The following is a 19,074-nucleotide window of genomic DNA, read 5'->3' as shown; positions in this document are numbered from 1 at the left end:
AAATGGAAATTGTGCTTAGTTAGATTGTACCTGTCACTGATTTGAATATAAACCAGAGCAGAGAGCCAAACAACTTAAGAAAAGAAAGAAAATCTTTATTTATTCTTTTGCAAGGCATTCACGTCTACCCAGAAGAGCTGAAAATCAAGAACACTACATCATCAATGTTAACCCGATAATATAATGAGCATCTATACCGTGTGTGTATTTACACACATATACAGTAAGGGACCACACATACACACACACACTCACGGCTCTGCAGCATGTCAGCTCAGTTTCTCATATCCATCTAAAGCTACCGCCAATTACACTTTAATAGCTTTGGTGAAAATCAGAGATAAAAAACTTTAAGTCATCTTTTTGTTTTTCAACCCAAACTCAGCATGAAAAGTGCTTTATTAAGGTTCAGAATACTTTGAATCTTTTTCCCTCCCAATATCTTACATATTAGTTTGTAAACGGGAAAAAAAATGAAATAAAAATTGCAGGGTTATTGCAGAGCCGGTTTGGTTCAAGCCCATGACACAAAGCTCACAAATCACATGTTTGAATTACAAAAGAACAATAAAATTAATGGATAAAACACTCCATAAGCAAAATGTATATGGTACAATTCATATTTTTTGGAAGAAACCAATTTGGTACTTTTTAGACATTCAAACCACTTGTTGCGAAGGTCAAATCTGCTATTACAGATAAGAAAAAGTCAATAAATATATTCAAACTAAGGGGGAAAAAAATGATTTGTTATAACAATTATTATTGTTGGGTGTATATTCTATACCAGCCTTGAACATAAACAAAGCTCTGTCCAAATGGGAGCTCAGCAGGCATCAGTAAAACTAGTGATGAACAGCAGTGTACAGGCTTAAAACCAGAGTATTGATTAAACCCATTCACAAGATGATCCGTGTGCACATCACCACGTCAGTCCAGATTTAACAATTAATGCTCAAATAAAAACATTTCCTCGATTTATCGCCAACTGTACGGAAGACAGCGCCCCACTTTAAAAAAAATGAATACGTACATAAATATCATGAATGCTGAAATACATTCTCTGAGGGTGTTTGATGGGCAAAATAAGGGATTTCACTAACATTGTAAAGGCAGTGAGAAATGTGAAATTTAAGACCTGGATGTAAACAAAAAAAAACTTCTATGAGGATAGACGTCATTAGTACAAACAATTTAAAACAATTATAAGCAAACAAGCAGAACAATCCAAAGTGCAACAACAACCACCAATCAAACTTAAGGCCAAAATTTCAACAACTTTTTTTTCTTTTTTAAATAATCTGATATTTTCTATAAGGTTAGGTAATTACTAAATCAGAAGATCACAACCAAAACAACTCCCATATTAATTAGTAAAAAAACATTTCACAAAATACATTTGATGTAATTAAACTCGTCTGAGATGTCGGGGTGTTAGTAATTAGTGAATCTTCAAGTTCAGACCAAGTTAAAAGGATTCTTGAGATCTAAATAACTCCATATACTCTTTACTTACAGCAAGAACCACATCATATCATTGGTAAAAAGGTAAATATATTCTTGGTAAAGGGTCATCAGTCAACACACGACTGATTCAGAAGGTCAGTCGGTAGAAGGGTCTTTACATCGGAAACCTCCCAGAAACCACTTTGTCATGGCACAGCAGGTGGCTTGCACTTTGGAACAGTAATGTTGAAACCGTTGGACATTGCACTTTATGAAAATCACCTTTTTTTGACACTTCTTAAATAGGTTCACTTGTGAGTTCCCTGCGAGGAGCAAAAAACATGTGATCACTTCTTTGAAAGAAAAACAACCAACAAAAAAAAAAAATATGATTAGCCGACATGAAAATAAATAGAAAAACAAAACAAAAAAAATTCAGCCAGAAGACACTTTGGAGCTCGGTGCTGCACGCAGGGCATTTCTAATCTTTTGGAGACAAACTGAAAGAAAGCACAATGGTACATCAACAACGCACAACACTGAAAACGGATCAGTCCATTAATCCAGTACAGATGGGTGCTATTGTTTTTGCACTGGATCTCGTAACCTTGAATTCCTCGCTTGCTGACATCATTAGGTATGTCATGGAGCTATTGGTCTTAAGAGTTGAAGAGCCAACATGGATGCGGAGTTTAATTTATAGCGACAGAACTAAAAGGAGTCCATGGTGAACCGTTGTCGACCTCTCACCTCCACGCAATCCAACGCTCGGAGAGACCCCGCTTCCTTTATTCTTTAGGCAAGAAACTGGAATGCAGAAAGGGGGAGAAGACACTAAAAGTAAAGGAAGGAAGGAGATACGGGTATGTTGAATGTGTGTGTGAGCATTCAAAGGTAACTAAAACAAATGCAGCATGAGCAGAACACATAAATAGCCACTGACGTTTATGAGCAGAAATAGAGAGAATGCAAAGCTCATCTGCTCGACAGAAAGCCAAAAGACGGAGAAAAAAAAAAAAGACAAAGAAAATAAAATGGCGGTCAAACAAGACCTGGCGTCCGAAGCAAGAGAATAAAGCAAGGTAGAGGGTGGAGAGAGCCATCCAAAAGGCATGCATGAAGAACGACACACATCCATACTGTTCGGCTCGTCCGTCCGTCACTCCGCTCACGGCGTGCTGCTGCAGACACAGTGAGGGTCGGGACTGACTGTGCTGTATGGCCAGGCCAGATGCGGACTGGACCAGGCATCTACGAGACAAGACATTTCATGACAAGTGACCTGTGTCTTGTTGTTTCCTGGCCAGGTAATGGGACAACCTGGGGGTGGGGGAGAGCAGGGAGGTCTGGAGGGGGGAGGAATGGGTCTCAGACAGGGACACGGGAGGAGGAGAGGCAGGAGTATGGTAAGTGTTCAGTGCCTCGAGGGCCCGTTGCTCTGGGGAACAGAGTTGGAGGTGTCCAGGAAGACCGAGCGCATCACGTTGAAGGATTTGTCGGAGAGGGACGCCACGTCATCAGACGTCATCCCTTTTGTGTCGATCTTTGGAAGGATCTTCAATCTGATGGTCCCTGTGGAGGCACAAAACTTTCCTGTCAGACGTCTCGCAGAACATCAAGTGACTGTTTGCATGCAAGTCATCCACTATGGGAGGTGGGACACATCAGACTGGCAAATAAAAAAAGTTTACCTGATTTGAACTGCTTTTCTTTCCGTAGGTAGAAGCTGTTGTAGGAGGAGAAAACGATGGGTATGATGGGCGCCTGGAAGACAAAAAGGAAGAGAAAACTAACAAACTATTCAAATATGTACGATCACCTCTAACACCAAAATGTATAATATCATCTCTAATCCAAAAATATGTACTGCATTATCACATCTTATTTTCCTGATTCAGAGTGGATTTGATTGTTGTTTTTTCCTTAGCTACTCAAAATATGAGAAAAAAAACAAGAAGAAATGCTTCACTGAACCAACATATTCACACACACACACACACACACACACACACACACACACACACACACACACACACACACACACACACACACACACACACACACACACACACACACACACACACACACACACACACACACACACACACACACACACCATCTCCTTCAACACTGCTAATAGAGGCCGAGTTGCTCTCCCGAGGCCCCAGTGGCCCTTCCACGGGACAGGCTGAGCCAAATGTGGCTCCCCCTGGGGGCTGTCCTGCTTCCACTCAATCAGGCCGGCTGGGTACAAATGGAAAAGGCTGCACAGTAACTCAGCAGAGGAGAATGCTAAGATCGCAACCATCAACATTCACATAGAAGTGAAGTGTGAAGCAAAGCCAACAGGGAAAAGCCCAAAACACAGGCCGTTTACTGCAGACCTCAAATTAAGTTATTCTGCCACCTAACTCCAACACACAAAACACATCCAAATCAAGTACCAAGATCAATGGAATGTACCAGATGGAATGAAATTCCTCACTGTGACCTTGACCTTTGACCCTAAGACACTGAAGTTTAAGCTGTTCATCTTTAAGTGCAAATGAATGTTTGTACCAAATTTGAAGACATTCCCTCAAGCTGATCTTAAGATATCATGTTCAGGAAAAACATATACACTTACTTCATGAGGCCATGAGATTGACCTTTGGCAACTAAAAATGAAAGTACAAAATGAAATGAAATCCAAGTTCAAGAGTAAATGTGTGAAACCGGCTACAGAGAAATGTCAACATATGTTTGGCTCATTGTGAAACTGCAGTGGGTCCTAAGACGTCAGCAGGCAGAGCTTCAATATGGCCCAGGATGCATTTACGTTCACAAATCAAAAAGAATGTGGACCCATTGTCCCAGACCACCTCTGAATGTGGAGTAATCGGTTCTAAACTGTTTCCTCAATGTGTCTTGCGTGCGTTCACACCTGAACTTGTGATCGGATCACCAGAGACAGATGTTTATACCAGGGATAAAATTGGACCTTAATGTGTTTGGTAATGAGGAGCAGCCCACAAGTGATATTTATCAGCAAGTCACAAAATAATGGCCTCACAACTTGAAACACACACACACACGGTCATAAACACTTTTGCTGGGGGATAAACAAGTTGCAGTTTGTAGCCAGATCAGATTCAACAGTTTTTTGAATTCATCCCACTTGTCTGACCCCGAGTGTGCAGTATGAAACGTCAGCTGAAGAACTGAAACCTTCCGCTGAGCTGACAATTACCAATCTACCTCTAATAATCTGCTTGTTGGGAGTTAGGGAGTAAGTTACATTGTGTAGAATGAACAACCATTTCAGAGAGAACAGAAACACAACTGACAGAACCAAAGCGCTGATCCTTTTTGAAAAAGGTCTAAACTAATAAAACTATTCTGACCATTTCAACTCATTCCGTTGTTAATTCCATTGCTAATAAGTGTGCAGTCAGTGGAGTGCACTCATCTTTGACTACCATCAGTTTTGTATTAAACATGGTGAAATCACACTGTTGCCTTGCTTGTGCCACATAAGGTTGCTAGCTCCCCCATGTGTCTAGAAGCAGCACAATGCTGACAACATGACCTCTCAGTCTTTCAGGAGACAGAAGTTTCCAGAAGACTAAAACAAGCCACAGTATCATCAGGGCTATATGAAGAGGATGAAAACTTCACTCACATGTATCTTGGCATGTAGGACAGCTTAAAATCACTCTACTCAGGATAAGGAAACCCAAAAAAGAAAGTGATAAGAGGAAAAGTACTTACTTGTGCCTGCACTGCCAGGTGGAAAGCACCTTTTTTAAATGGCAGCAGGTCGCCTGTCTGATTTCGCGTTCCTTCCGGGAACACCCACAGACGAATCTGTGAGGGCAACAAGAACATAGATTTAACTTATTATTATATTTTATTCCTTTATCTATCTGCAAAAAAAGACATCATATTTAAAAGGTATAAAAGTTGAGTTGTGCTGGTTAGATTGAATAAGCACTGTGTTTAGAAAAGTGCCTTAACAATAAAATGTATTATTAAAACCCCAAAAGAGATAAGATATCACCCCCCAAAAATGTAGAAATGAAATCTAAAATCATGGTTAACGTAGTTTACAATGTAAAACAAAAGAAAATATTAATGATTAAAATTAAATTTTATGTTATACGACACAAACAAATCAAATTTACTCTTCAAGATAAATGAGGCCAGAGGAAACTAAATTCAAGTATTCTGGATTTTCAAATAAGCTTCGAGTCTGAATTTAAAATTTATTTATTTCTGCTGTGCTTCCCTCAATTTAACACAGTACTGACAATGAGTTGTTCTAAATCTTGGACATAAAGGATGTGCATGTCTGGTCTTATATACTGTATGTAGATCACTGAACCAGCCCAAAAAAAAAAATCTATCAAATGAAAATGCATTACATACTTTTATATTATAGAAAGAATAATTGAAATTCAAACCGTGAACCATTCTGATTTAAATGGAGCTTCATGCATCATTACTGATAGATCTGTATCTGGTTTTGAAAACAGGCAGGTTACCTGGTCGTCCAACATGGTTTTGGCAGCGTCAGCCATGACACTCTTGGCATCGCTCGTCTTCTTGCGGTTGATGAAGACGATGCCGCCCAGCCAGCAGATGAGGCCCACTGTGCCGGCGTAGACCAACTCCTTCTTAGCGATCATGGTGCAACGGTCTGGTAAAATCTCCATCAGGCCTGAGGAACAAAGGAAAATAAGGTCAGTCATCTTAACTTTTAAAGACGTAAGACAGGCAGAGCTACTGGATGTTGTAACACTTTATTTGTAAACAGTGTCAGAGATGAGGTAAATGTGATTTTATACATGTTATTTGACATAAGAATATTAACAAAATCAATACGGTTGTTTCTATGAATTAAATACATTCTGCATTAAAATAGCAGGAACAGGAAGACGAAGAGATAAAGATAATTTATAATCTCATTAATACAATTAATTTCATGCACCTCTTTGCTCTGTAGGGTAAATCATAACTTTAAATTTACAAATATATTTTAGTGTAAGTTCATGAAAACTGTAACTAAAAGTTCCATAAAACTCTAAAGATATAAAGTGGATTAGAGAAATATGATCTTCTACATACTACAGCTGGTTTATCTTCTAACCAGGTAGAGAAATAAAATGTCATTCTAGCTTTTGATGAAATTTCAAAAGCAAACAAGCCATTACAATTAAAGACTGAAACAAATCTGTAATGTTGTTGACAGTATTAGTTTGGGAAACATTTTCATGCACAATGTTGGCCAATCATGAGTAACCCCTACCCTATCTCCATCTAGTCTTACTTACACAATAACTGCTTCATTTTTCAAGTATTTTCCACTGAAAGAAAAAGTATTTCAAGCCCTCCCTTTAAAACTCAGAGGTTTTATTGTGTTAATTGAAATGGTCTGTAACAATTTAAGGCCGCTCTACTTTTTGATTTTTGTAGCATCCGTGACATTCATACAGAAGACACATGTCCTTTGTCAAGTTTTCAAAAAGGAGATTTTAGTCCTTACTTGAAATGACATTATAAGCAGAAATGATTATGGTCACTAACAGCACATGTAGATCACATGTTATCCGTCATTAGTCACGCGAAATAAAACTACTGTCAAGGAAAAATCCTGCCAAGAACTGTGACTTCAAAACACCACGCAGCACTGAGTTTGACCATTTCTCTGTATCTCTGTTTACGCCCTGTTCAGACCTGTTATTACCATCTGTCTTAAGAGATCTGATCACAAGTCGACATTGGATCTTTCAAAACAATTATTAATGTGTCCATCTTCTTCGGAGTAGTTTGCTGGGGCAGCAGCATTTCAACTGCTGACAGGAAGAGACTGGACAGACTGATTAGGAGGGCCAGCTCGGTCCGGGGATACCCCCTTGACCCAGTGCAGGTGGTGGGACAGGAGGATGACGTTGAAGCTGTCTTCTCTGATGGACAACCAGTCCCACCCCCTGCAGGCCACCATTCGAGCACTGGGCAGTTCCTTCAGCGACAGACTGATTCACCCTCAGTGTCTGAAGGAGAGGCATCACAGGTCGTTCCTTCCTGCAGCAGTGAGACTGTACAACCAGCTCTGCTCCCAGTAGAACTACATGCACCGCCACTATGGACTGAACTTTAATACTTTAAGTCTCAACTGTGCAATATTCATTTGTCTGTGCAATATCAACGGTTCATGTGCAATCCTTTCACTGTAAACATCCTGACACTGCATATATTTCTTCCTGTCTGTACACTGTATATACTAGTTTAATCACATTCATATTTGTCTGTATTTCTACATATTCTTTTATATTCCTTACACTTAAGAATCACATGTTACTTATAACTTGCTGATGTCTTTTTGACTCTTGCTGCTGTAATACTGCAAATTTATCTTATCTTAATACCAGGTCGGAACAGGGCTAAAACAACAGAAACAGAGAAATGGTGAAACTCATTGTTGCTTGAACTCAGTTCCTTACCGGATTGTTCCCTTAACAGTTTTAACATCTGTGACTAATGAAGGACTACATGTGCTCTACATGTGACAGTATAGACCATTAGCATTTCTGCCAATTATTTCATGTTGTGTAAAGGCCTTTTCACACTAGACATGTTTTTGTGTAATTAATTAGCTGTATCCAGTCAATGAAAACTTTCACATTTTTATTTTTAGGACATAAGTTGATTTTCAGAGGTTATGCTTCCGACATGGGCACATCTAACCAATCAGAATATGTTGACGTCACATGACGAGGCAGTAGTAGAAGAATGACTTCCTCCTCTATCCAGTCTGATAAAGTACATTTTTTGATTATTTTGTCGTAAGCCATTGCTTCTGTTTTGAAATGGATGTGATGGAGCCGACTTGAAGCAATAGGATCACAACACCTGTCTAAGAAAATGAATGAACCAAGTGTGCACAGTAAAGACTTTAAAAAGAGGCAAACTAATTGTCAGATTAAATACTCGAGAAAAAACTTAATCTTGGTTCCAGCAGTTCTTCAAACTGCAAACATCCTGAAATCCATCCTGAAGCAGCTGTGATAAATTAAAGCTCCTGAACCAACCGGTGAACTGACCAAGTTCTCCTCCCTTAGCAGTATGGAGGTAATTTGTCTTTTATAAAGTAAAAGGACCAGATCATCATCACTTGATGTTTATTCTCTTTTTTTTAAATCTTTATAATTTAACCTTATTATATCAATTATGCAGAACACCTGAATCACCACCTTAAAAAAAATGACCTTCACAAATGGAGGATATATTTATGTTAAGCTGCATTCACTGCATTTATACTAGAAGTTACTTTAAAGTATAAATCCTATCAGAAAAAGTGCTTAAAACCTAGCCTTAACTATAAAGGTGATGTGAGGATTTTAGTTCCGAACAGTCTCATCACATCAGCTTTACTATGTGCAGCTATTAATGTCTGGGCGTAGCTGTTGGCATGGTAACTTGGACGCCGAATCAGACTCCTGCCGAGTTTCTTTAGCACTAATTAGATGCCTCTCTCCCCCTGCTGTCAGCACCCTGGCCTGGAGCCTGGCCTCGTCACTCACCAGCTCTGAAAACACTCTCTCGTGTGCAAGTGCTCTCGCTCAGGCGCTGATGAAGAGATAACATACCTCCGCTAATTTACGGTCCTCAACAATGAGCTTTACCAGTGAGAGGAATGACACAATACTGAAAGACATGCCCACACATGCAAAATCAAAGATGAACACAGGATGAAACAGGAGTCAAAACCTTGCTACAACTTGATCTTATTCAATCTACACTGATGTTAAATGGTATCCAGTAAATGTAGAACTGGCCAGAGATGCATTCATTATTTAAGCGCTGTACATATTGATCAATGTGTTCTGTGCCAAATCAGAACCAACAAATAAGATGTTAAAATCATTTCTGTGGGTGCTTGTTACTCTGCTGCGTGTTATTCTCCATTTCTTCAGAAAAGTTTAACGTTTGGATGTGATTAACCTGATTGGTCTTCACATTTAGTTAAAGTAAATGGTAAAGGTTCGGTGCGGACCTGCCCCCACTGAATCAGGAAAGGTATTAACAGCGTTTTTGCCTTTGAAGGTCAGAAACAAGGTTCATGTCTTTGATGCATTGTTTACATTTGATCAAGTAAGTTTGGGATTCTCATTGTAATTTAATTTTACTTCAGTACGTCCTGTCGTCATCACTTACATGGGCTGCATCTACCCATACTTGACTTTGATTGGTAGGTAGACGGGCATGCGTATGATGTCCAAATGTCTTTCCATTTGAATGGAACTGCGGCTTTGTCTCGTTGGTCATTTTTCAGTGGTGGCCACGGTCACTTGTCCAACTGTCTGAAAAGGGAGTGCTGACATTCTCTGCTTCATGCTCAGACAAGCCAGAGACAGGATGTCAGCACTGACCAAACTGAAAATGGGTTAAAAATCTAAATCCTTCCACTTTGTAACATCCAAAACATAGACAAGTCATTCTTATAGGAGCATATTCTCCCTCCACTTGCTTTCCTTGATATGAAAACTGTAAATGTTAAATGCACTGTATTCATATAGCACTTTTTTAAGTCTTATTGACCACTTTACAGTACAAGTTGTTTACATCTATTCATGCACACATTTATACGCCTCTTAATGCTACTGTGAAATATTCACTTCACCAGGTTTCCATGAAGCAGGGAGCAGTTTGTAAACCATCCTTGTTAGTTTCATTGAACAGTAGCAGCTTGTATGTTTTATTGGCCATGGAGAGGAGACTCGCCACATGTGTGCTGTGGAACATATTTATGTGTAGGCAAATCTTTCAAAACGTTTCACAACATCTCTAATGTATGTGCACCAGTTTTCAGATCACCATTTATAAGGTTTCAAACCTGGAAATCAAACTAATGCACTGGGAAAACAGTGACAAATTTGAATTTGTAATATATTTGTAAAAAGAGAGCTGTGGTTTTGAAGGAAAACTCAGATATAAAGCAATATTTGCAGAGATTTAAAAACAAGGTCAGCCTTTTAAAACATGATGCAAGGCTTCAAAACTGGGTTTCCATAACACAAAACATTTATTAAATTTAAAGCTTTCGAAAGCCCTTTTTTCAGTTTCAGAATATGCCATGATATTTCTCTCATATCAGAGTGGATGTTTATATGCTAAAATTAAAGTTGACACTGTTGCGTAAAAGTTAGTTTCATTCCATTTGTTTAATTTCTGTGTAGTACGGGACCCACCCAATACATCCAGGGAACTCTGATGGTTGGAGATGATGACATAGGGTCCCTCTGTCTGCAGATGCTCCCAACCGCTCACTTCAAACCGCAGACCCAGGAAATACTTCACGTGACGAACCAGGATGCGGATAATCCTGTAGGGAGGGAAAGGTTAATTACCACCCTGAATTTGTATAGGTTACTGTTCACAGTCATGTGAGTGCAGTAGGCTACGTGTTATTAACCAAAACCCTCACTGGAAAGGTAAAGAGTTTAACAGGCTTTTAATATTCCTCTATGAATAAGGTACTATCTTTCATTCTACAAATGCCAGATACTTTAAATTTGACCTTGTGCCAGTCATTATTGTCTCAACATAAAAAACATCTGGTAGCTTAACAACGTGCAATACAACAAACATCAGCTTTGTTTGTTTCTTGGTTGGTTAGTTAGATAATTGCCTGTAGTAAGTACAACGCTCCAATAACTTTGAAAAACACTGTTCTAACATCTGCCTGTTTTATAAAGACACTGAAAAGAAACAAATAGAGGAAAGTTATGCCTCATATTATATACCAGTGTCAAATAGGGTTGAGGGTCATGATCACAATATTTAGCCCAGATTGGGGCTTAAAAAAAAAAAGACTTTACAGTTGATTTGATTGATTTGTGGCCACTAGGGTGAATACAAACTTTCAATCAGGCCGACAAATTTACCACCACCACAACGCCAACGTATGTTCTTGCTATGGGAAACAGCTGCCTAGTCGACAGGAGGAGTTAGTCAGAATATTCACTCTCCGCTTTGTCCTCACCAGCTCTTGAGAAAAACAAATGGGTATTCAGCTGCTCAATGTTCAACTCTTTACCAGTTTTATTGCAAAACCTTCTGGAGTTCACAGACTACAGCTGTTGTTGATATCAAGTTACTTTGTCAAGGTTCCAAAAACAAAACGTCAACATTATCAGTGGCATTGTTTCCTGTTTATACCCCTTCTGGTCAGGGTTCATCTTTTTGGACTTGTAAAACCTTTGTAGAGGCAGAGATAACATCTGAACTCTGCTAAGACATATCAGAAGTGAACTCTGGCCTGACTTGGAAAGCTTTCATTGAGATGGTAATCACCAAACTCGATACATGTTTTTTTAAAAGTGTTTCTCACCCACCAATCACTGTGGGACTTGATCCGGTCCCTTTACGGCTATATCCAAATGAATGTGTTCATTTGAAAATCTTAACATTCGCCCTCCACACAAACATTTTAGCTCAATATCAGTAATAATCCCTGTCCATACTAACACACCTGAAAAAGAATATGATGTGACCCTTCATTTACACTGGGCATATGCATGACAGTGTAAACAGAAAGCAGATGGATTACTCTGCAGTCGGTTGCTTACTCAAAGAAAACACTAAGAATGATAAATAACATTGTTGAAAAGTAAGACAAGTTATTTCTCTTCTGGGGCTGACAAAGAAATGGAAATGTAAGTCTTCATAAAGTTCTGTCCTCTCCTTTGGTAGTTGAGTCGTGACTGATAAGAATCTGTCAGAAAGCGAATGCAGGGGACTGTCATAATCTCAAAGCCTCATAGTTTTGCCTGTCTATTCTACAACGCAACCCCAGATTTTCTAAACATCTCCAGTGGTGTGGACGTCAGGTCTAAACTTACCAACAGTAATGCATTTTAAAAACTTAAACATACATTTGTGGATGCAGCCTTAAATACCGGCACCTCAGCTCTATGGCATTTTCTCCTCAGCCCCTGCAACACTTTCAAAGGTCTGCCTTGTTTTCCCACTAGTGCACTGTCCCACCTCGGTCACACAGAGTACAGCTGCTTACAGTAAACTCTGGTGCTGGAAAGACTGAGATGAGAACTCTGGCATTTTATGTCCAGACCAATTCAACACTATAATGAACGACTTGTGTCTCCATTACAAGCCATTATCTGATCATCTGTTGATTGTGGTTTCACTCTTTTTCCTCTTGGAGCCAAAGGCAGTAAAATGGTAGCAACAAAAAAATAACTACATCCAAACTGTGGTCCCACACAGTGCTTTGAGCAAAGATTAATGAGTCTGTAGATCTATCCATTAAATTATGGAACATTTGAATTAGGCTAAAGAAACAAAGCGTCTGTGCAAATCATTGATTCATTCTATTTGTTTTCAATTTGCAACTAACTCACATCCTGAATGTTCTCAGGTATCAGCTGAATGCAGATTTTACATCTAAATTCAAAATGTACAGATCACATATGTAAGTTGAAGATTAGAAAAATTAAAGATTAACTGAAATGTAGTGATGCTGAAACAAAGGTTTTCTTTAAAGTGTATTTTTTACAAAGAATGCATAAAACTGAGGATATTAAATAATAAATAAAGAATAAAACAAGATCACACAGAGAAAATAAATAAAAGCACCGATATTGAAATTCGTTGTCCAAGCTGGAATGGCAAGAATTTTCCCATGCAAATATGAACCACAAACTTTGTATAACAAACTAGCCGTTCTCCCACAACGGACTCCTACACCAGCAACTTGAATGGCCTTCCCTTAGATTCACTCCGAGAGAAATCATCTGCTCAAAAAATAACCCATGTACCTTCCTCATCAGTGAATCATATCCCCTCTCAAACCTGTTCCTGCTTGTGTTGTTGTCCTGATATGCCCTAGTTTAAAAAAAAAAAAAGCCTTCTACCAACTCCTTTTAAGTTTTTCATGTGGTAATTTTCTTATAAGTTTGCTATCTAAAGCCATTTTCAGACATGATCTGGAGAATTTCAGAGTTTGCCTTTCACACATGCACAACACAGCGGGAGGTTCTCTGCACAGACGCGTTCACAACAGCAACACATCCTCCACATTATTCAGGCGAGAGGTGAAGCAGCCGGGTGCAGTAGGCAGAGACAGGAAGTGACGTATTAACACCACTATACAGATCACGTGCAACACACAGACATCGGTGTCGGCTCTTATCACCACAAACTCTTTTGACATCTCTGTGTGTGTCTTCTACGTCACTGCTTTTTCAGCGGGAGATATTAGCTTTCCTTTAGTCGCTCGCAGTGAATCCAGCAGGACAGCCCCACTGTGTGGATTTCTATGGACTTTATACTAGGAGGCCAGGCGGAGAATATCCATAGAGACGGCAAAGCGTCTCACTCGGGAATTTGCCTTCACACATGCACCTACTGCGGAGTTCAGTCCATGTATGAAAGCAGCTTTAAATGCTACTGTGAGAAATGCTTTACATTTCCAACTTCAATGTGGAATGCATGCTGCTACTCATTAATAAGAATCACATATTTCCAATATCCTGTTCCGGATGAAGGGAACCAAATGAGTGAGGTTGTGGTAATTCTGTGTTGTTTTGCTCACACTAATTACAGGATTGGAAAAAACACTAAAGTACATATCAATAGACTTTTCATCCTGATGCCAGTGCTGATAATGTTTTTAGTCAATAACTGAAGACGTACAGACAACTACTAAGAGCCATCACCTCTTATACCGCTTTACACCAAAATTAGCAGGTATACGTCCGTGGGTAAACAAGCTATATTCCCATTGCCAGTGGAGATATTTAATGTTCAACGTGATGAATGCCCTGGAAACCAACACTTCTGAAGTGGGAACACAACAGAAGAAAGCACCATGGAGACCAGTGATAGTTATGGTGGTTTCACTTTTATCTCTTTTACCTCACTCCCTCTTTCAAACTTAACACCAACTGAATGATTCTTAAATTGGCGGAAGTTAAAACGTGTCATAACGCAAAGGGTGCAGCTTCAGCATCTAGGCGGGCAAAATACAGAAAAGGAAGAAGAAATAAGCACTTTAGGTTTTATGTTTCCATTGCTGCCAATCGAAGCTGGAGCAGATAAAAACCTGTGTCTCCTGCAGATTCATTTGATCCAGAAGTGAATCCGATTGTATCCATTCCCAATGCGGACAAAAGGCAGATGGAAGTGGGCTATTCGACCAGTGGAAAGGGGGCCTTAGAGATTCAGTCCAACAAGTGGTTCAGAAGACATAGTAAAGCTGATTCAGTTTTTCTCTAAAACTAGTCTGACTGTTTGTTTATTTGGTGGCAAGAATTGTTTGGGGTACCAATAAATTTAATTTGGAAAGCTTGGAAAACCAAACATGAAAAGGTTCTTTTGGAGATTGAGCATAAATCTCACCACTTGCACACCAGAATTAAAGTTTAAATAAAGTATGTTTTAAGAGGAAGCATATTAAATAGCCAGTTCCCTTTGAATAATGTCCTAACAATACATCATATGAAATAAATTCATATGTGATGACCTTGCTAACTTACAAGATTATTTTTTCTTAAATATGGCAATTAATGATGATTTACAGTATAGATTTACAATGCTTTCTATTCTCAGGAAGTAAATCTGACAGATTATCACAATATTTTCAAGGTCTGAACCCTTGTGTTTATCACCAATCAACTCACTTTAAGCAAAGCTTGCACATATATATATGTTTGATTGTCTCCCTATGGTAATATAACTTAACCGTTAAACCAGAATATAGTCTTTGGCTTATCTTTCAACACAGACGTACAGTGATAACTCACTCAGTCAAGTGCAAAAGCCACTGGTTATGCAATGACTCATCCAGTGTTCAAGGGGAATTAAATGGCCTCGGTTGGATTATTGTCATGACCAATCCACTGGACTTCCTTCTAGTTCATTCCATTATCAGCCTCTAAATAAGTTCCTTTGGAGCCTGCAGAGCATGATGACAGTTAGATTGATCAGATACCAGGACAGGTCTCGTGCAACCTGGCTGCTCACAGATAAAAAAGGTGAGTCTGACCTATTATGCAAAAAATATTACACCAGCAAACAAAGACACCAGCAGTGAATCTAAATCAAGTGTTAAATGTTCCGAGGGCTGTTCAGGACATGGGGATGGCCACAGGATCAGAATGACACTGCAGAGGATAGATTCAATGGGGAGAAGATGGGTAGTTTTTACAGTGTGGGTTTTAAAAAGGTCAGTACAACAGACTGAGTGACAACACCACTACTTAGTCAAACAGACAGCAACACTGACCGTCTCCCACTCGTGTTAGAAGTCATTACACAGTATGGAATCTGAGCTCAAACAATTGTGAGTGAGAGAACTATGTGTCTGTCCTTTATCTGTTGTCATGAGATCCTGACTGATAAATACCATTGGAGCCCTGGCCTCAAGTATTTGTTCACATTACTGACTGATTGTGTGTCACTGTATTTGCCAACAAGAGTGTTCAGGGAAATGCAACCACAACTGACACCTGAGTTCTTTGGATGCCTTTTTTCCAACTGTACATGTAAAACGCTTGTTACTTGTTCTCATTCAAGTCTTCCAAGTCAGCCGAGAAGCAACTATTCCATCCCAGAATACAAGTGTTTTACGGACCTGTTTAATAGCCAACGCCTGCGACAGACTCCACTGTACTTAATTACGCTTCTTTTTGCCAGAGCTGGCTACTGTGAAGAAGAACCAAAATCGATCACTCCTTGTGCAAAAGGTTTGACCCCGGTTCAGTAACTTTGTCAAAGTCAACAGGTCTCGCTAACCTTTGAGCTGTCAGAACGGTACACTGGGGCAACATGACACCGCAACCACGTGTAACAGGACTGCGAAACAGTTATTCCAAGAGCAGCACGGGCTACTGTTGTAGCTGACAGGCCTTTTGTCAGCAGATCCAATGCCAAGTGAGATTGCACTGAGGATAGACCTCATAACTATCCCAAGTAACCCAGGGGAACTTGCCATCTGGCATCCATCTATTCAAGGTAATTACTGGAATGCAGTCATCTGTGTTCAGCAATTCATCCTTGCCATCTAGGCTTAACCAAAACAACAAATCCCCACCCCCCACAACAAAGTGGGCACTAACCCTCAAGGCGTACTACATTCCTAACAGGACAGATATCGGTTGACTAGGTCAGTGTGTGTCAAGTATGAAATAATCTATTTACACCTGTAGTAAGGCTGAGGGGTCTTTCATATGGAGCTCAAATCTGCATCTACAGCAGATGTTCTCAAACTGGGGGGCATGGATGACCAGGGAAAAAACACCAAGTTACAGTCATGTGATTTACAGAAGAAAAATAAGCAAATAAATGCTGCCATGTTGACATTTACCTACATACAACTCAATTGGTATCCTTTTTTAATCAGTTGCTTCCCCTATTATTGTTAATGAAAAACCAGATTGTTTCAAGGGGTTTGAAATTTTTGCCACTTCTGAAGGGGGGCATGCAAGAAAAAGTTTGAGAACCACCGATCTACAGTATCTTATCGACCATTGGAGAGAGGTAGTTGTAAGTGGTGCTGCATTAGACTGGATTGTATAAAATCAGAAGTTTCTATTAATCTGCCCCTCACATACAAGTAACTGAAGGCTGAGAGACATGTAAATATTACCCAACACCACCAAAAAGACAGTGTCATTCAGACACTTTGAATAAACAAAACTGAACAATCACAGGCTCCATCAAGGTCTGATTTACTGGAGGGATGTTGGTCTGATTGTTTGCCAATTCAATTTCGAGGTGACAACCTTGCTACACTGTTAAACTGATTTAGCTAGCATGGTGTCCAGTTTCACCACATGCAGCGCCTGTGAGAGTGATGGGACGTGGTGGCATTCAGTGGGCAGATGTGCTCATGTAACTCAGCTAACACCACCAGGCATTCTTGGTAGTTATTTAGCGTTATTTAAGGGAAGCACTGTCAGGAACCCATGTTGGGACTAGTCCGAGCTGAGCTGGTTTCAATGAGGGTAAACACGACAATGCTAGCTGTGTTGTTTTCAGCTAACACGTTGCTAAAGCCGGGGAGTCAGGGGGGCTAATGTTAGCATGTGTGTGATTTAAAAGCATCAAGTACTTGACTTGTTTGGTTTCCCTCTACAGTGCGAGACATGTATTTAAACTACAGGCTCCTTGTGGGAGAAGTGATGTACCATCATTTACAAGCTCTGCAACGAAAACGCTGTTATTTCTAGCTAATATCTTATATATATATATATATATTTGAATGTTTAAAATCAACCCGCGGCTAGCCAGTAAGCTCGCCGGCTAACCGGCTAACGCTGGGGCTAGCAGCTGGACGTGTGGCATTCATTACGCAAAACCCCCCCCCAAAAAAAATCTCACCTCATGTTCTCTACGTCTCTGCCGCCGCTCTTCAGTATGCACAGAGGGATGGCGACCAGCGCCAGGACCATCATCCAGGCCACATAGAAGCACTTTTTGAAATAGAAAACAAACGTGCTGCTGGTCCACATCAGCAGCGGCACCAGCAGCAGCGGAATCACCCACAGCGCGTCCATAGCGAGCCGCCGCTGCACCGACCAACTCGCCACTGACAGCGGGAACACACGAGGGGGCTCTGGACGGGAGGGGGGGGGGTGGAGAAGCCGTTAGCACGCCGGTAGGGCTACGGTGCGAGAGGCGAGGGAAGCGCCGGGACCCGGGCGAACATTACACCGTCAAACAGCACTCCTTTACGGGCACGGCAGCAGCAGCTGTACCGAGGCTCGTCCGCAGCTGCCCAGAAATGAACGTGAAGCTCATCTGTTGCTAAACGGCATCACGAGGAGGAGTCTACACGTCATCAGTTGTATTTTTTCCCCCTTCCATTTCCGGTTACTGGACCGTTCTGACGTCAACACAACTACCCACTATCAATGCAATCTGGTTGTTGGAATAGATCGAACTAGTTTTACCTGTTTGCTTTAACTGGCAATTCCTCCTTTTCCAGGATACTTGATGTTTGACCCAACATCCAAATGTCCCTTTGCTTTATTCACCCCATGTGGCTTCACTCTCTCCAAAAGGGCTGTCCAGACCAGATTGGCGGCCGATTACTTATGTCTAAATGGATTAGCAGTGATAATCCAATCCTTGGCTGTAATCTCACTCTGTCCGGTAGTCTTGACTATGTTGTTTCAGCCCATGTGGAGGAGCTCTACTTGACATGATTTGGAAGATTAGGATGAATGGGTCGTTAATCCTGTTGTAATATGTGTAGTTACCCTGATCATTGGCTGAAACCAGTCTACTGAGAACAGGCACAGCTGATGTGCACCTCTTTGTGAAATAATCAGAAGCAAGAGCGTGATGGAGACTAAACAAACAGGTTTTAAAGATTGCCCTTTAAAAATCAGTCAACGGATCAAAACTGTTTTAGTTTGATTCAGGCAACTTTTTAATCCCAGAAGGGTAAATCGCTACACAGTCATACCCATTCATGTAAATAAATAATGAATGAATTAGTAGCCACAATCAGACATAAACATGCCAGTGACCAGCGAGCAAATCAACAACTTCAAGCATTTAGTAACCTGATAGCAGAAGGAATTAGAGTAATGATTTGTTTTAGAAGCTCATACATAACAG

General features: G+C 40.2%; 1 protein-coding gene across 1 annotated transcript; it reads right to left on the bottom strand.

Annotated features, from left to right (window-relative positions):
• Positions 1 to 74: 74 nt before the first annotated feature.
• agpat2 (1-acylglycerol-3-phosphate O-acyltransferase 2 (lysophosphatidic acid acyltransferase, beta)) lies at positions 75 to 18,298 on the bottom strand. The gene is made up of 6 exons (XM_035184323.2): positions 17,830 to 18,298; positions 10,677 to 10,810; positions 5,970 to 6,145; positions 5,197 to 5,292; positions 3,138 to 3,210; positions 75 to 3,018 (listed from the first exon to the last, which is right to left on the bottom strand). The coding sequence occupies exons 1-6, from the start codon at positions 18,003 to 18,005 to the stop codon at positions 2,861 to 2,863; spliced, it is 813 nt and encodes a 270-aa protein (XP_035040214.1). The 5' UTR covers positions 18,006 to 18,298; the 3' UTR covers positions 75 to 2,860.
• Positions 18,299 to 19,074: the final 776 nt, after the last annotated feature.

Source organism: Hippoglossus stenolepis, chromosome 18, assembly GCF_022539355.2.
Source record: "Hippoglossus stenolepis isolate QCI-W04-F060 chromosome 18, HSTE1.2, whole genome shotgun sequence".
Classification (NCBI taxonomy): domain Eukaryota; kingdom Metazoa; phylum Chordata; class Actinopteri; order Pleuronectiformes; family Pleuronectidae; genus Hippoglossus; species Hippoglossus stenolepis.
The sequence above is the reverse complement of the archived record's forward strand: the minus strand, read 5'-3'. Positions and strand labels throughout refer to the sequence as shown.

What these genes read in the sequence shown, in the direction of transcription:
- agpat2 (XM_035184323.2), bottom strand. Translation starts at nt 18,005, where the DNA reads ATGGACGCGCTGTGGGTGATTCCGCTGCTGCTGGTGCCGCTGCTGATG. An exon ending in GAGTTCCCTGGATGTATTGG is followed by an intron (nt 6,146 to 10,676) that starts GTGGGTCCCGTA and finishes TTTGTTCCTCAG; the next exon opens with GCCTGATGGAGATTTTACCA. An exon ending in ACCTGGCAGTGCAGGCACAA is followed by an intron (nt 3,211 to 5,196) that starts GTAAGTACTTTT and finishes TTTGTCTTCCAG; the next exon opens with GCGCCCATCATACCCATCGT.